At 41.0% G+C, this 19,106-nt stretch overlaps 1 protein-coding gene and 1 pseudogene across 1 annotated transcript in view; one reads left to right on the plus strand and one right to left on the minus strand.

Annotated features, from left to right (window-relative positions):
* The first annotated feature begins 152 nt into the window (after positions 1 to 152).
* Positions 153 to 19,106, plus strand: part of Faf1 (Fas associated factor 1) — a 299,200-nt gene continuing 280,246 nt past the window's right edge. Inside the window, exon 1 of the mRNA XM_069987264.1 lies at positions 153 to 678. Within this exon, the coding sequence (XP_069843365.1) occupies positions 634 to 678 (45 nt within the window). The 5' untranslated portion in view covers positions 153 to 633. The remainder of the gene's footprint in view (positions 679 to 19,106) is intronic.
* Positions 12,211 to 13,058, minus strand: LOC138803494 (large ribosomal subunit protein uL10 pseudogene; annotated as a pseudogene).

A 19,106-nucleotide genomic window follows, 5' to 3' on the forward strand; every position in this document is an offset into this window, starting at 1 on the left:
CGCGCGCGCCCGGCGCTTGACAGGAGGACGGTCACGTGGTAGCCGCAAAGCAACGTTTTGCGACCTGGATGACAGGCAAAATGTGCGACAGCTCTGGTGCTGGCCAACCAGTGGCGGAGGCGGAGGCCAGGGAGGAAGCGGAGGAGGCGGAGGCGGCTGTGGTGTTCGCCCGCCTGCCCGCCCGCCTGCTGGCCCGCGGGTTCGCTCCGTTTCCCGGCCCCTCCTCCCTCGCCGGTCTCGCAGCCGCGGAAGGGAAGCCGGGTGCGCGCTCTGTCGCAACCTGCCCCTCATCCTGGCCGGCGACGAGGAAGACCGGACCAGCAGCCAGACCCACCTCCCGGTTGAGGCGGCTGCGGCTCGGGGTTCACAGGGCGCGGGCAGGCGGTCGGGGCGCCTGAAGGTTACCGAGTGCATGAGCACCTAGCGGCTCCCGCGCTGCCCGGCCCGCCCGTCCGCCGGCCCGCACGCCGGCTCGCCCGCCAGCTTCTCGGCGCCCGGCGGCGGCGGCGGCAACAGCAGGAGCGGCAGCGGCGGCGGCGGCAGCGACGGCGGTGGCCACGGCCGCCGCAGGAGGCGCCGTCTCCCTTCCAGGTGCGCGCTTCGCTCCCGGAGCCGCGGAACTCGGTAGCCGCCATGGCGTCCAACATGGACCGGGAGATGATTCTGGCAGATTTTCAGGTGAAGAATCTGTTCCTCTTCCACCTCCAGTCTCGTGGGTTCCGAGTGCCCGGGGGTTGTGATGTTGTTGTACCTTAGGCATTTTTATACTGTGTGGCCAATGAGTGTGTGTGTGTGTGTGTGTGTGTGTGTGTGTGTGTGTGTGTGTGTTTTGAGCGGTGGGAGACATAGAATCCTCACGCCGTTGTTGGGTGTGTGCAGAATTAATCAAGTACGGGTTGAATGAGATTTCAGGTGCTCTGATTTTTTTTTTGGGGGGGGAAGGGGACGATTACTATGTGTGTGAACTGTTTAATGGTATAGGGAAATGTGTGGAATCTTTACATGCGGGCCCATTTAGAATGGGGTGTTTTGGGTTGTTCCATGCGGACACTGTGATGTCTGAGGTGTGGGCGTGGAGCGTGTGTTAAGGGTGTGGTGTATTGTATGAATCGAAGAGTTAAAAAAAAAAAAGCAAAATGAGGAGGAGGTGGTGTGGGTCGTCGGGCATCGTAGTCCTTTTCAAAGAACAATAAACATTTGAGACTTTGGGTGCCTTATTTCAGTCTTTGGGGCCTAAGGATGAGGAGGCAGATAAAAGACTGTACATGTCAGTGTATTTCTGCAATGAATTCACAAGCTCATTAACCATTTCCCTACAGACTTGAATTGCTTAGTTGGTGTCCTTTTGCCAGGACTAATTTACTGAGCGCAAATATAGTGGCCCTGGCATCTAAGTATCTTAGGGAGGCCCTCTGAAGCTGTGTGTATCAGGAAGGAGTTGGGGTTAGAAGTTATATTTCGTGAATGTTAGCATTTTGATGTTTGGTGAAGAAAAGATTTTAGTGCAATATTAATTTTTTTTAGTAATTTAACATTAACTTAAGAAACTACTGTCAAGTATCGTAGACTTTCTCCTCTTTAACACTGTCATCATTTATCACAGGCTTTGTCTGTATTATTTTTCCTTACTGAGCTTTTGTTGGGCTTTTCTACTTTTTCTCATTGTTCTAAAAGTTCCCTTATTTTTACAACCTGATATTGGATGACCATTTCCAAGAGTTTGCTCTTTTGGCTGTCTGTGATATCTGATATACTAGGAATATGCATGTATCTACATTTTGATTATATTGTAGCCTCCAAACTTAGGTTTCTTTTCCTTTTCCTTTGTTTTTTTAAACAGGCCCTGGTGCTTGAACTCTGGGCGTGGGCCATACCCCTGAGCCTCTTTGCGCTCTGGGCTAGCACTCTACCTCTAGAGCTACTGCACCACTTCCACTTTTTCTGAGTTGTTTATTGGAGATAAGAGGTTCCAGGACTTTGCTGTCCAATTTGGCTTCCAACTGTGATCTTCTAATCTCAATTTCCAAGTAGCTAGGATTACAAGCTTAAGCTTTTGGTCCCTCCCACCCCCGCAGAAAGGAGGTTTCTTGAGGGCTGTATGTTTGGCATAAGTGGTAAAGCACCTACCTAGCTAGCGTGAGGTGAAGTTGAAACTCCAGTACCAACAAAAAAGTTGATCACAGAAGATTTGCATTTTGTATACTTAGGAATACCTTAAAGTCTGTCTGTACAAATGTTTCATCTCTTTTTCTTTTTTTTAAATTTCCAGTTGTCTTTTATCTAATATGGAATATATTGAGTAAAATACAATCCTGTATTTCTAGATACAATTTTTTTTGTTTTTTGTTTTTTGGTCGGTTGTAGGGCTTGAACTCTGGGCCTGGGAACTGTCCTTCAGCTCTTCAGCCCAAGGCTAGTGCTCTACCACTTGAGCCACAGCGCTATTTCGAGTTTTCTTGTGGTAAATTGAATAGTTTCATGGACTTCCCTGCCTCGGCTGGCTTTGAACCTTGATTCTCAGCCCTGAGTTCAAGCTCCAGAACCAACACACACACACACACACACACACACACACACACTCTCTCTCTCTCTCTCTCTCTCTTTCTCTTTCTCTTTCTCTCTTGTATTCTGATGGGAAAAGCTTTGCACACACACACACACACACACACACACACACATATTCTCTCTCTCTCTCTCTCTCTCTCTCTCTCTCTCTCTCTCTCTCTTTCTCTCTATTGTATTCTGATGGGAAAAGCTTTGGAGCAACCGAAAAAATGTAGTTTACCCTTTTAAAACCTAACATAACTTTTGATTTTATAAACTTTCTACTTTTCTTTTTTAGGCCCTGGAGCTTAGAGATGAGTCTTAAGGACTTTCCTGCCTGGGCTGGTTTTGAACTGTGGTTCTCAGCTCTCAGTCTCCTGAATAGCTAGGATTATGTGTTTGCTACTGGTATTCAGTCAAACTTTTTACTTCTAATAACTTGTGTCTGCTTTTATATTTTGATTTGTGACATTTGTTGCTGCATTTTGTGTTGATATTGGGGCTTGAACTCAGGGCCTTATGCTCTCAGTTGACCTTTTTGCTTATGATTGGTACTCTGCCACTTGAGTCACACCTCTACTCCAGCTTTTTATTTGCTGGTTAATTGGAACTGGCATTTCACAAACTTTTTTGCTTGGACTGACTGTGATTCTCAGCTTTTAGCCTTCTCTGTAGCTAGTATTGCAGCTGTGAGCTACTGGTGCTAGGCTATTTGTAAACTTTCATTTTGTGCATATATAGTGAATCTGTTTTCATTCTGTCTTAAGAGATGGGGTCTTTGGAAGTATACCAGACTCATCTCAAACTGGTTGGTGATCCTCCTGCCTCAACCTTTTTCTTTTTTTGTTCAGTCATAGAGCTTGAACTCTGGGCCTGAACGTTGTCCCTCAGCTCTTCAGCTCAAGGCTAGCGCCTCTGTCACTTGAACCACTGTGCCACTCCCAGTTTTCTGGTGGTTTATTGGAGATAAGAGTCTTGCAGACTTTCCTGCCTGGGCTGGCTTTAAAACCGCAATCCTCAGATCTCAGTCTCCTGATTAGCTGGGATTACAGGTGTGAGCTACCAGCGCTCGGCTTTGCCTCAACCTTTTGAGTCCTGGGATTATCAGCACACCTAGTTCATGGTTAATCTTATATTGGTTGAAGGACTAGAATTTAGGATTCTTGTTTTCTTAAGCAAAGTTAGTATTTTCTTTCTTTTCTTTTTTCTGGCAGTCCTGGAGCTTGAACCCAGGGCCTGGGCACTGTCCCTGAGCTTCTTTTGATCGAGGCTAGCACTCTGCTTCTTGAGTCACAGTGCCACTTCTGGCTTTTCCTGTTTATGTGGTTGTGAGGAATTGAACCCAGGGCTTCATGCATGCTAGGCAAGCATTCTCCTCTTAAGCCACATTACCAGCCCCAAATCAGTATTTTCTGAGAAGCATCTAGGCTTTTGGTTTGGAGGTCAAATTATTACTTGGATCACATTAACAAATCATAATAAGATTATCATTCTTTCTCTCTTCCTTTTCTCTCTTTCCTTTCCTTTTTCTCTCTTTTTTTTTTTTATGGTGCTGAGTATTGAACAGAGGTCCTTTAGGCAAGCATGTTGCCACTATGCTACAAAAATTTTTCTTACTAAAATAGCATTGGAGCTGGGCCCTAGTGGCTCACAGCTGTAATTCTAGCTACTCAGGAGGCTGAGATCTGAGGATCATGGTTTGAAGCCAGCTAGGTAGAAAAGCCAGTGAGATTCTTCTTTCTTTCTTTTTTTTTTTTTTTGGGTCTGGTTGTGGGGCCTGAACTCTGGGCCTGGGCGCTGTCTCTCAGCTCTTTAGCTCAAGGCTAGAGCTCCAGTGCCACTTCCAGCTTTTTTCTTTTTGCTTATGTGGTGCTGAGGAATGGAACCCAGGGGCTCATGCATGCAAGGCAAGCGTTCTACCTCTGAGCCACCTTCCCAGCCCCAGTGAGACTCTTATCTCCAATTAACCACAGAAGGCTGCAAGTGGAGTTTTGGTTCAAGTGGTAGAGTTGGCCTTAAGCACAAAAGCTCACACATAGCACTCAGGCCCTGAATTCAAGCTCTGGGACTGGAGCTTGGAAAAATAAAAAGAATCCTATTGGAATAACCTTCTAGGCTAATGACATGCTTCCTCAATTGCTTGTAAAGGAATAGAAACTGATGACATTTTTTTTTTTTTTGGTCGGCCGTGGGGCTTGAACTCTGGGCCTGGGCGCTGTCCCTCAGCTCTTCAGTTCAAGGCGAGCGCTCTACCACTTGAGCTACAGCGCCACTTCTGGTTTTCTGGTGGTTTATTGGAGATAGGAGTCTCACCGTCTTTCCTGCCTGGGCTGGCTTTGAACCGTGATCTCAGCCTCCTGAGTAGCTAGGATTACAGGCGTGAGCCACCAGCGCCTGGCTGAAACTGATGACATTTGATGTAAACAATTTTTTTTTTTTTAGGTCCGGTTGTGGGGCCTGAACTCTGGGCCTGGGCGCTGTCCCTCAGCTCTTCAGCTCAAGGCTAGAGCTCTACCACTTGAGCCACAGCGCCACTTCCGGCTTCTTTTATTTTTGCTTATGTGGTCCAGAGGAATTGAACCCAGGGCCTCAGGCATGCAAGGCAAGTGCTCTACCACTGAGCCACCTTCCCAGCCCTGATGTAAACAATTATGTACCAAATGGTAATAGTTTTATTACTGATAGAATAAAAAACTATTTAAAAATTATATGCTTAGCCAGGTGTTGGTGGATCATGCCTGTAATCCTAGCTACTCAGGAGACTGAGATCTGAGGATCACAGTTCAAAGCTAGTTTGGGCAGGAAAGTCTGAGACTTTTTTTTTTGCCAGTCCTGGGGCTTGAATTCAGGGCCTGGCCACTGACCTGGAACTTCTTTTGCTCAAGGCTAACACTCTACCACTTGAGCCACAGTGCCACTTCCGGCTTTTTCTGTGTATGTGGTACTGAGGAATTGAACCCAGGGTTTCATGCATGCTAGGCAAACACGCTACCACTGAGCCACCTTCCCAGCCCATGATTAACTTTTGAAAATAGGCATTTATGTAGTTATAAGAAAATCAAGGGGCCAGGTGGCTCAGTGGTAGAGTACTTGCCTTGCATGCATGAGGCCCTGGGTTCGATTCCTCAGTACCATATACACAGAAAAAAGCCGGAAGTGGCACTGTGGCTCAAGTGGTAGAGTGCTATAATTGACCTGAAGAGCTGAGGGACAGTTCCCAGGCCCAGAGTTCAAGCCCTATGACCGACCAAAAAAATCAAGTAATTATTTTAAAGATTGTACACAACACGTTATGTAGCAGAAGGAAATATTGCTCAGTGGTAGAGAACTTTCTTAGCATATAAAGACCTGGATTTGATCTCTAGCACTACTAAAAGATAAATATAAATAAAAGAGTTGGCATGTAGATTGTTAGATGACACTGGCATATTCTGTAACTGAAGAGTTTTTTTCACATAAAAGTGAATATAGTATAGTTATATTTTATTTATCTTAAAAGGTCGTGAGAATAATATAAGAGCTCAGTCTATTTTTGTAGAAAAGACATTTTAAACATTTGACTGTGGGAATAACTAAGTGATAGACTATGATCATTACTGGATAATAAATAGGTTCTAATAAATATAAAATCTAAATATGAAAATGCTTTTGAGGAGGAGTTTTGTTATTTTTATCTCAATAAAGACTTCTGATGAAATTAGTGGAGGAAAAATGGTAAGTTGTGAATAGATTATTATAGCTGATAATAGATTTGGGACATTGTAGGTGGGTGGACTTAAGGCAAATAGGTTCCAAATTTTCCTGTAAGAAAATAATCCCATCATCTCAATTTTTTAAATTGCTAAATTTAAATAAAAAACAAAAGTCACTCATAAAACATATGAACTAAAATTTGCCATATTAACCATTTTAAGTACGTAGTTCAGTGCCATTAAAACATTCATATTACTGTTCAACCATCATAATATCACTTGAGCCACACAGCACCACTTCTGGCTTTTTCTGTGTATGTGATACTAAGGAATTGAACCCAGGGCTTCATGCATGCTAGGCAAGCACTCTGCCACTAAGCCACATTCCCAGGCTTGAACTTGTTTTTTAAAGTCAATTTTAGGTATGTCCTTTGGCATTTAGTTAATGTTAGAAAGTGACACATTAGGAGTTGAAATTTAATAGATGCTGAATGCTAACATTAACTTTCAGCTTTAAATTTATTTGTATGTGCCATATACTCTGCCAGAGTCTTAATATCTAATCTTTACAGCACCTTTTCATTGGATTATAGTTCTCTACAGTTTTTGTACATTAGATGAACAGAGACATTTAGTCGTCTTTTTAAGGATATTTGCGTACTGAAAAACATGCAGACATATCTGTCTCTGGAGCCAAGAACAAAGATGTATTCTTTATACTATAAGACTGGTTTTTATAGCCCCTTGAATCCTTTACTATAATGCAGTCCACTATACTGGCTTACTTTGTGTTATCCTGTGGGTAATGGGAAATTAACATAAGAAAAGTCGTAAAGTCCATTGTTCCTGACCTAAAAGTTAGTGTCTTCTGCTAGCATCTATGATACTGGCATTCTAAGTTTGGTTATCTTGCAAGTAGGATAGCTCTTAACTCCTTTAAAGTTTTGTTTTTAAATAGTTTTGGCAACATGGGCTGGGAAGGTGGCATAGTGGTAGAGCACTTGCCTTGCAATGCATGAGGCCCTGGGTTCGATTCCTCAGCACCATATAAGCAAAAAGAAAAAAGCTGGAAGTGGCGCTGTGGCTCAAGTGGTAGAGCGCTAGCCTTGAGCTGAAGAGCTGAGGGACAGCGCCCAGGCCCAGAGTTCAGGCCCCACGACTGGACTCAAAAAAAAAAAAAAAGTTTTGGCAACAAAGATGAAAGCCTTATGGACTGGTTATCAGAATTTGAGGAAGTCCATGGGAATTAGTAGAAGCATTCTGACCAAATTATTATTATTATTTTTATTGTTGGTGGTCATGGGGTTTGAACTCTGGGCCTGGGCGCTGCCCCTGAGCTCTTCAGCTCAAGGCGAACGCTCTACCACCACTTGAGCCTCAGAGCCATTTCTGAATTTCTGGTGGTTTATTGGAGATAAAGAGTCTCACAGACTTTACTGCCCCGGCTGGCTTTGGACCATGATCCTTAGATCTCAGACTCCTGAGTAGCTAGGATTACAGGAATGAGCCCAATTGACCAAATTATTAAATGGTTTTTCTATTGCCTATTAATAAGGAGAAATTGGTTGCAGATAAAATTCCAAGAAGTAGAATCAAGACAGCAAGCTGCTTGATTGTTTCTCTGGTTCTGGCCGACTCTTTCGGATGGATGGATATCCACCTCTTCCCTCCCCCAATCTGAAAATCAACCTCTCATATTCTCCCTAGTGTTAACAGCTAGTACTAGATGTGTCCTGCCTAGGAAAAATGTTCTTCCTTTCACAGACAAGAGTTATAGCTGTGTGTATGTTTCCATTTAAGTGTGAAAGGAGGCAAAAACTTAACTTCTTTGAGTAAAAGAAAATTTGTTGGAGCTTTGATTTGATTTCAGAGATAGGGTGCTTAATTTTTATGATTTACCCCCTTCTTTAGAAGAAACTTTATCCACTGCTTCACTTGAAACAAAGCCACTGGCTCAGTGCATCTTTAATGTAGAGGTCTTACCCTAAATCTGGATCTAGTTCACTGATGGTAAAGTTAAACTAAAAGCTGATTGTGTCTGTTAATCTGGGTATGTTTAGATTTGGCACCTACTGTGCAGACCGATAATGGATATGCGTGGTCCGAAGTTGGGTAAAACTCAAAAGTTTGGTCATTACTCTCCTTGACAAACATGTTAAATTTCTCCTAACCCTTGCCTGTTGTCAATGGTCTAGCTGTTTGCTCTGCTACTTGGAAAATTGTAGCCTTTTAGATTAAAGATACAGAACCTCTCTTTAAACCTGTGCATTGTAGAAACAAATTATAGCTGCTAATCAAATCATCTGGATCTCTCATATACGAGTTCACAGTAATGGCCTGTTTTTTGTTGAAGCCCACTGGAATCAAGCTTCTGATTGAACCTACATTGCCCAGAGTCATCATAGTTTCTTTTATCATTATATCAAATGTGACAACATTTAAGTCATCATAAACTTGGAAGAATGTAAAGGACTCTATTTCTAATACAGAGGGTACCATTACATGCCAGACAATTGATTCCTGCCCAGAGTTTACCCATTTATCATGTGATAAAAGTTATATCTACGAGAATGGGATATATAGTTTGATTTTGTGACAGTGAGTAGAGAACAACAATCTTGACATCTGGGTAGGGAATTATGTAGACTCCTGGATTTTGGGGAAGGAAAGACATTAATATTCCTGTTCACTTCAGAACAAGAAACATTCCTTAAAAAGGAAAAATAAACTGTAGATGATGGTTCATGTCTGTAATTCTAGCTACTCAGGAGGTTGAGATCTAAGGAATACAGTTTGAAGCCAGACTGGGCAAGGAAGCCCATGAGACTCTAATTTCCAATTAACTACTCCCCCCCCCCCCAAAAAAAAAAAAAAAAACAAAACTAGAAGTAGAGCTATGCCTCAAGTGGTAGAGCATTAGTCTTGAGTACAAAAGCCCAGGGATAAGCTGGGCACTGGTGGCTCAGGCCTGTAATCCTAGTTACTTAGGAGGCTGAGATCTGAGGATTTCAGTTCAAAGCCAGCTTGGGCAGGCTGGAAAGCCTGTGAGACTATTTAGTTAACTACCCCAAAACTGGAAATGGAGCTGCAGCTCAAAGTGGTAGAGTGCTAGCCTTGAGCAGAAAAGCTCAAGGACAGCACCCAGGCCCTGAGTTCAATCCCCAGGACCAGCACAAAAAGAAATAAAAAAGGGAAAATACTCTCGTGTAGCACTTCTGCAAATGCATTAAATGTAACTGACTACTGAGTTGGAAACAGGAGTTGGCTCAGATCCTGTACCTTCTGTGCACAAAACCTGTTAGCATATTTTCATGTCTTTCTTGCTCTCATCCCTTAGCCGTCACTCAGAAAATTTGTGGGAGCAGATCATGGCCACCTACCTGGTTTTTGGTTTGGCCAAATGATGCTGTGTGGACTGCTCTCATACAGTACTTTCAAAAACAGTATTAGTTTCAGTCATTTGAATTGAATTTGGAACCTTATGTTGACACAGGTTGACAGTGCCTCCTAGATTGATGGTAGGTCCTTACTTGGAAAGACACAATAATTATAAACAATACTTTCTTTCCATCTGCACTGTATGGTCCTTGGGATACTTTACTTCTTTAGTGTAAGCCAGTTGTTGACTTGCTTTCTTCCAAAACATGGGCCATTATATCTTCACATATATAAGGAAACATAAGTAGATCTTGTAGCATTTAGATGAATATTGAGAGTTCTCCAAAAATGAAGTTATTTTGGTTTCTTGGGGGAAGCTTCTTGGAGTAGTAACTGATTGGTTATTTATGCATGTCTTCTGATAATTATCGGTCTTTATGAGGGAGTCATTGATTTAGGCTGGTTCAAAATTTGTTTCTGATCTTTTTGTTGTTGGTGGTGGTGGTTGCGGGGTTTGAACTCAGGGCCTGGCCACTGTTCCTGAGCTTTTTTACTCAAGGCTAGTGCTCTACCACTTTGAGCCACAGTACTACTTCTGGTTTTTGAGTGGTTAATTGGAGATAAGAGTCTCATGGGGACTTTTCTGTCTGTGCTGGCTTTGAACCATGAACTTGCTCCTCCAGAGTAGCTAGGATTACAGGCGAAAGCTACTGACCTCCAGCTGTTTCTGTTTTTTTAGCTGAAAACCAGTGGCACTTTGGTCCTGGAAAGCATTAAAGTAAATCCAATTCAGAAAGCTCTCCCCCTCCTCCCTTTCCCTTTCCTTTTCCCCTCCACTCCTTTTTCCCTTCCAACTCCAGCAGTCTAAGTGTTTCTATGTAATCCAGGCTGGCCTTGTACTTATAATTCTGCTTCTGCCTTCTGAGTGCTGAGATTATAGGATTATGCCACCATTCCCAGTTCCAAAGTTTTGAGTGATATTTTTTTTTTTCTGGTTGGCCAGGTTGAGTCTGTACAATTTCTAGTCCATTTTATTGTTCCTGGATTAAGGCTTTAGACCAAGAGTAAAGGTCAGTATAGTCATTTAAGGAGAAAGCTAACTGGTTTTCTGAGGTAGACCTGATGGCTTATGACATTTCTTTATGTTATTTGCATATGGGACTCTGAGGAACATGATTAAAATCAATTCTGAAGATTGATTTAATTTGCTGCTTGTAGTCTTGTTGATAGTAGCCTTAATTAAATGACATATGAACCAATTTGAATGGATTTTAAATCCAAACCCATGTCAAGTAAATTCATGAGAGTGGTTAATGGAGTGACATACTCATGACCAGCAACCAAGAAGGTTAGAAATAAGGAGTGGGTATTTTTTTTCCCCACAGACATGGTCTTCCTATGTAACTCAGGGTAGCATTTAATTCTTTTTCGGTTGTGGGGCTTGAACTCTGGGCTTGGGCACTGTTCCTGAGCTCTTCAGCTCAAGGCGAGTGCTCTATCACTTGAGCCACAGCACCACTTCCGCTTTTCTAGTGGTTTATTGGAGATAAGAGTCTGGCGGACTTTCCAGCCAGGACTGGCTTTGAACCGAGATCCTCAGATCTCAGCCTCCTGAGTAGCTAGGATTGTAAGCGTGACCCACTGACTCCCGGCTAGCCTTGAATTCTTGACTTCTCCTCCTCGCTCAGCCTCCCAAATGCTGGGGTTTACAGGTGTTCTTCATCTCTACAGGCCTGAGGAGTGAATATTGTCTTATATAATTCTTTGTGCTTTTTACATTTCTGAACATTTTATGATTTGAGGCACTGGTTAGTCCAGACTCCTTTTTAGGAGTCTTTCAATCTGCTTTAATAGCATATTTTCCACACTAAAAGATAGATTTCTTACTGCCCGGAAGATATAAAAATGCTATCTCTCCCCAAAGCAAAGAACATGCTTACTGTCCACTATAAAAATTCACATTTTGTAATAAGCTCAAGCTCAGGGTTCCTCTCATGTAGCACAGTCTACTTAATGGGCAGATGTCACCTAGTTTGTTACCAGTCCGTTACTATGGAAAATAGAACTCAGAAAGTTTTATAAAAATGTTGATAGTATAGCTATTATTTCTGTAATAACATATTTTGACCTTGCCCCAGGAATCTCTTGTCTTCCAGTATCCATGAAGTTGTAACAGTCTAAATTATTATCTTGTAAATAAGTAGGATCTTAGCTCTTTCAGGTGTTGTTAGCATCCTTTGAGGTAGATAGATTTTACAGATTTATTTCTGAGATGGTAATTGTAAAAATGACTACAAACATTTATTGAACAGTTCTTTTTGTTGAGCTCTGTGATGTGTTTTATGAATATTATTCCATATAATTGATATATCTCATCTAGCTTGTTGTATTGTTACTATTTTTGTTAAAGATGAGAAAATGAAGAGTAAGGATATTAATGACAAGTATAAAAGTAAAGTCTGATTTTAAGAAAAAGAATTTTGAGAAGTCAGTTTTGATTTCCTAGTTTGACAAATAAAGGTGAGTTGGTTGCTTATTGATTAGAAAGAGCAATTCTCATCCTAATCAAGGACTCTAGCTCTTCCTTGTCTTTCATCTAGGCTGGGGCTGCAGTAGCAGCAGAAATAGTAGTGGTAGCAGCCAGGAGTGTAGCAGCCACAAATGCAGATGGATTACCAAGAAGGCATTGACCTTTTGAGCCAGGAAGAAAGTATACTCAGTCTCCACAGAGAAAGCCAGAACCCATTTTGTTCCCATTAATGGTGGGACGAGGCACTGAGGCAGAACCCATTTTGTTCCCATTAATGGTGGGACGAGGCACTGAGGCAATAGTCAGTCTGCAGACAAACACTGGAAATGTAGATACTCCCCAGGAAACAAGAATACAGTTTTCTCTGTGATGCTGTGACATAAAGCACTTTGGAGGTTGTAGATACTACTTTTGTCAAAAACCTGCTGGATGATCAGCCCAGAGGAGAGAGATGATGCTTATCCTATTTAGCTGTGTGGCATTGTTGACTCCCATTTTGTCTCCAGTTTTTATCAGCTGTACATTATTGAGGATTTCAATGGTTTAATTAGAGATATTAGTGGTGGTGCCTAGAGCCTTAAAGAAAGTGGTCTTCTTGGCCCCACACCAATGTTCTAGGCTGGCATAGTGACTTCACCTGTGTCAGTGAATGGACTTAGTAGCTGCCACCTTAGAGTAGTGAGGTCATCCTTGGTGAACAGAAAGCCCATATTTTCCTGGATATGAGGCAAAAGTTTATCCAGAGCTGGGTTGTTTTCCAGATGTTCTTAGATGATCTTGTTCATCATAGTGCTTTTGCCATCAAAGCATCATACCTTCCTTGAAGGAACATGAGGATTTGCTGTATGTATCTGTATCTGTTTGGAGCACACATTGTCTACTCTCACGAGGAAGCATTTTGGAGAATCATCAAAAAATTAGATCTTAGACTTTTAGATCTCCTTCTGTTTTTTAGGCATCATAGTAGTATGTCAGGGATTGCTATGAAGAGTTTAAAAATGGTACTACTAGCCAGGCGCCGGTGGCTCACACTTGTAATACTAGCTACTCAGGAGGCTGAGATTGGAGGATCACGGTTCAGAGCCAGACTGGGCAGGAAAGTCCATGAGACTTTTTTTTTTTTGGTCCGGTCGTGGGGCCTGAACTCTGGGTCTGGGCGCTGTCCCTCAGCTCTTCAGCTCAAGGCTAGTGCTCTACCACTTGAGCCACAGCACCACTTCCGGCTTTTTTCTTTTTGCTTATATGGTGCTGAGGAATCGAACCCAGGGCCTCAGGCTTGCAAGGCAAGCACTCTACCACTGAGCCACCTTCCCAGCCCTCCATGAGACTCTTATCTCTAATAAACCACCACAAAACCAGAAGTAGTGCTGTGGCTCAAGTGTTAGAGTGCTCACCTTGAGCTGAAGAGCTGAGGGACAGTGCCCAGGCCCAGAGTTCAAGCCCCATGACTGACCCCCCCCCCTTTTCCCTCTTCCCCCCAAAATGGTGTTACTCTCATGAGAATACCTGGTAAGAATTTAAATATCCTTATTTCTCAAAAGGATATGTTATGCTGTACTCACCATTTCCCTTCTATTGTTATATTTATTGTAATGGAAAAAGTTAAACTTAGCAATGGAGTTTACCATGTTGCCTTTGGAAAAAACCAATTTAAACTTCATCCAGGTAATTTTTCTTTTTTCTTTTTCTTTCTTTCTTTCTTTCTTTCTTTTTTTTTTTTTTTTTGGAATTTTCCTCCTGTTGTAGCTATTTGGAGCACAAAAAAGTTGGTAAAGCCTTTTCTGATTTTCTAGAGTTGTCTGAGGTTAAACAGGAAAACAAAAGAAGAAAAATTTTGGGATTAGTTGTCTATTTTGAAGCTGTGAGTGGCAGTGGTGGCTATTAGATTACTTCATCAGTGTGTGACTGTGTGGCTATTGGGATTACATCATCAAGAGATTATATTGTTAGTGGTCTTTTTATTTCCCTTGTCTTTTTTTGAGGCAGTCAGTTTATGCTGGCCTCAAACTTACTCTATAGATTAGGTTGGCCTAAAACTCATAATTATTCTGCCTCAGCCTCTTGAGTTGTTGAAATTACAGACATGTGCTACAGTATGCTGCAATGACTGTTAGTGGTTTTTAACCTCTTTTTTTTTTTTGTCGGTTGTGGGGCTTGAACTCTGGGCTTGGGTGCTATCCCTCAGCTCTTCAGCTTAAGGCGAGCGCTCTACCACTTGAGCCACAGTGCCAACTTCCAGTTTTGTAGTGGTTTATTGGAGATAAGAGTCTCACTGGACTTTGCTGCCCCGGCTGGCTTTGAACCGTGATCCTCAGATCTTAGCCTCCTGAGTAGCTAGGATTACAGGCATGAGCCACCAGCGCCCGGCTTAACCTCATTTTTACACTTACCAATGGTTTGTAAATTTTTGTAATAGAAAGTTTATATTAAGTCGAAGTTCTTTGGCCTTATTTTTCTGAGCATAGTGTTAGTTTTAGGTATATTCCCAGTGATATAACATTGAAGCTTGAGCCAAAAGTAATGTCATTATAACAAACTAGTGAAAATAATAGAACTAATTCCAATTAATTTTAATACTAACTTTTTCTTAAACTATGTTGTAAAATGGGGTCATGCCTGTATGAGAATATAGAATTTGAGGTCAGCTTGAACTACATAGTGAGTTCGAAGCTAGCTTGGACTACATAGTGAGAGAACAAAACAACCTTCTTCCAAAAACCCCAAAACAAAAGCAAAAATCATACCATGTTTTAGAAGAAACAGTGCTTCCTGATTACTTTGGAATAATGTAAGAAATATTCTGTTAACGTTAACTTATAATTGATATTAAGTGATTGTGCTTGTCAAGTTTGAACATATATGAATAATCTTGAGATGTGTTATTTTGGCGAAGGAGTGTTTATAGCATTAAAAAAAATCAATCTGAAAATGTACAGCAGAAATTTTCTTTCTCTTTTTCCCTCTCTCTTTCATTCATTTGTTCCAGTATTGGGATGTGAACTGAATTAGGCTTTGAACTCTTACTTAGCTTTTCATCTCAACACTGCTATTCTATCACTTGAACCACACCTTCACTTTCAAAAAGATATTTTAGGCAGACAAAAATGTTAGTTAGATGATTTCTCATTTTCTCATTTTCTCATTTGTAATTGTCTGTTCTTGAAATGACATTTTAGTTTTTCTTGTCCAAATAGAACAGCATGCTATAATAATGTTCAAACACAACTTATTTTAAGAATGGAAATAATGCATATATTATTGGTCGATGCAGATTTCTGGAAAGTATATAAAGTTAAAAATGTGAATTATGTAAAAATCAAGTACATTTTTTACTTAGGTTACAGATTTTGTTAGATTGTAAATCCTACCATCATTCAAGAATAATTCTTTTTCTTTCCTAAATTGCATGGATTGTGTGTGTGTTTATGGCAGAACTTTGACATTTCCAGAGACTGAATCCTGAGGTATTCTGAATTAATATTTATGTAGAATCATCTTTTGATGAAAGGTCATTACTGACATTCATTACTAGCTCTAGTACCCAGTTCTATACATTCCTATTGAGTTTCAGGAAACATTCAAGGAGTTTCCTGATTTTAAAGAATATTTTAATTCGTGGTTATTTGAATCTGTGGATGCAAAACTCATGGATATGGAAGGCCTTAAGCACTAATAACAGGTAGATAGATATGAAAGGAGAGGAAGAAGGAGAAATGGCTCATGCTTGTAATCTTACCTACTCAAGAGATGAGATGAGCAGGATTGTGGTTCAAGACCAGCCTAGGAAAAATAAGAGCAAGAATCTATCTTAATGAAGTAGCTAGGTGTGGGGGTTTAAACCTATAAACTCAGCTAGTTGGAATGAATTATTAGTAGGATCATGGTCTGAGGCTGGTCTGTGCAAAAAGCATGACTTGATTTGCAAAAAACAATATAGCTCAAGTGGTAAAGGGCTTATCTTGTGAGTAAAAGGCCCAGAGTTCAAACCTTGGTGCCATAAAAATGGGGTAGCTGGTGAAAAATAAAAAAAAATTAGTTCAAGATTTTAATAATCTTCATTGTAAGTAATTATAGTATAGAGTACAATAAAGGAATATAGAATTTTGTTCTGATGCTGGGTGCCGGTGGCTCATGCCTGTAATCCTAGCTACTCAGGAGGCTGAAATCTGAAGATTATAGTTCAAAGCCAGCCTGGGCAGGAAAGCCCATGAGACTCTTTTTTCCAGTTAAACACTGAAAAACTAGAAATGTTGCTGTGGCTCAAGTAGTAGAGCCCTCGCCTTCAGCTGAAGAGCTGAGGGACAGCGCCCAGGCCCAGAGTTCAAGCCCCATGACTGACAAAAAGAAAAAAAAGAAAAAAAAAGGATTTAGTTCTGATGATTAAAATACCTACCCCTCATACAACTTTTGTTTTAATTGATTTTAATTTAATTGATTGGGCCTTGAACTCTCAGCTTTGTGTTCTCACTCATTTTTGTTACTTATGGCTGGCATTCTGCAACTTGAACCACACCTCCAGTTCTTTCCTTCTTGCTGGTTAACTGGAAAGAAGAATTTTTGTGTGCTTGCTCTGGCTTTGAGTTGTGATACTCAGATCTCAGCCTCTTGAGTAGCTAAGATTCTAGGCATGAGCTACTAAAGCTTGGCTTATTAAGTATGCACTCATATATAACTTTTAGACAATAATATTGGAGATACCAAAAGACAGAATGTGATTAACTGTCAAATGGCTGATAAAACTATGAAAATCTTGGGTTATAAAGTTACAGGTCTAAAATCTCCTCTCATCTTTTCTCAAATTCGTTTTTTTACAGAACATTTTTGGTGATGGGGTGATTTACTAAGGTAACTACAAGGTAGTAACTAAGGTAATTAAGGTAACTAAGAGAAGTTTACTCTTTTTGTAACTTGCTGATTTATTGCCAACTGAATACAGAATTTCTTTTTCTATCACATGAAGAAAAAAATTATCAGTAACTATCTGATGCTGAATTTCTAGTTATTTCCCCAATTCTTTCAGTAGCTGCTTCCCTGTATGTGAATGTGTATCTGTGTATCTCTGTGTGCATGTCTTATAACCTACAAAGAATTATAAATGATTTGGCTTGTTGCTAATAGTATTTACACAACAGAATAACTAACTTATGGCTTAGGACAATACACATTCATGAATAGTATTGTACCCAATGCTTCTATGTAAACATACTGAATTGGAAGTGTTCTCATGAGGTTCCCTAATAGTTCATTATTCCTTTTGAGAATCTACCCTTTTTGTCATAAAAATAGCTGTATTCAAATGTCATTAATGGACTTTGATTGACAGTTTTGGGTGTTGAAATTACTACTCAGCAATGCATTTTAAGGATATCCATTTATTGAAATGCTTCTGTATAAACACACATAATTGGGAGAGCTCTCATGGGGTCTCCTACAAGTTCACTATGCCTTTTTAGAATCCATTCCCTTTATGTTATAAAAATAGCTGTAATAAATTGCTTGGTACGTGTTATTTGCTTTTTAGAGCTTTAGATTTTGAATTACTTATAATTTGCTCAGTCTTTACATCATATTTGTAGTATCTAGTCAGACAATACTTGCAAATAGTAATTTATAGTATATTATTGAAAACAAAATATGGCATCTTCCACCCAATGTATTTTAGTACTACTTTTAGTATATGGTAGATAATATTTGATAGTTTTATTGTTACTGGTATTTTCTGATTTTGTTCTGAAAGTTTTGTACTTGATAGTTTTATTGTTACTGCTATTTTCTGATTTTGTTCTGAAAGTTTTGTGTGTACATGTGTATAATGAATTTTCCAAGATATGTTAAGTGCTTGCTCCCTCTTGTGGATAGGAAGGAGAATGCCAGCTCTTACAATAAATACTTTTTTTTTCTTCCAGTTCTGGGGCTTTAACTCAGGGGCTGGGTGCTGACTCTGAGCTCTTTTGCTCAAAGGTAGTGCTTTACCACTTGGGCCACAATTCCATTTCCAACTTTTTTGAGAGGGCAATTAATTGAAGATAAGAGTCTCATGGATTTTCCTGCCCTGACTGGTTTCAAACTATGATCCTCAGGTCTTACCTTACTGAGTAGTTTAGGATTAGAGGTATGAGCCACAGGTGCCCAGTACAATAAATATCTTGTCTAGTTCAATTTTCATATGGATTTTTTGATGAGGAACAAGAGTAGAGAAATATATAATACAGTCTACATACTCTCCTTGTCTTTGTACCAATTCTACCCCCTCCTCTCCCTCCTGACCTGACCTCAAGGCCTTAATATCTGAGCCATGCCTTCACCAATAGCTAATGGTGTGTGTGTGTGTGTGTGTGTGTGTGTGTGTGTGTGTGTGTGTGTGTGTGTGTGTGTGTGTGTGTGTGTGTGTGTGTGTGTGTGTGTGTGTGTGTGTGTGTGTGTGTGTGTGTGTGTGTGTGTGTGTGTGTGTGTGTGTGTGTGTTGGTCCTGGAGGTTGAACTCAGGGCCTGGGCACTGTCCCTGCGCTCTTGAGTTCAAGGCTCTACCATTTGAGCGCCACTTCTGGCTTTTTTCTTTTTGCATATGTGGTGCTGAGGAATCGAACCCAGGGCTTCATGCATACAAGGCAAGCGTTCTACCACTGAGCCACCTTCCCAGCCCCCATTTCTGGTTTTCTGGTGGTTAATTGGAGTCTCACAGACATTCCTGCCCACGCTGGCTTTGAAACACAATCTTCAGATCTCAGCCTCTTGAGTAGCTAGGATTACAGGCATGAGCCACTGGTGCCCAGCTTGCCTTTGTTACTTTTATATGGTATCCAGGATAGAAAGTGTGTATGAAGCTGGATGCCAGTGGCTCACGCCTGTAATCCTAGCTACTCAAGAGGCTGAGATCTGAGGATCTCGGTTCAAAGCCAGCCTGGTCAGGAAAGTTTGTGAGACTTATCTCCAATAAACCACTAGAAAAGTGGCGCTGTGGCT

The sequence above is a fragment of the Dipodomys merriami genome, unplaced genomic scaffold (genome assembly GCF_024711535.1).
Source record: "Dipodomys merriami isolate MVZ:Mamm:240054 unplaced genomic scaffold, mDipMer1.0.p SCAF_34, whole genome shotgun sequence".
Lineage (NCBI taxonomy): Eukaryota > Metazoa > Chordata > Mammalia > Rodentia > Heteromyidae > Dipodomys > Dipodomys merriami.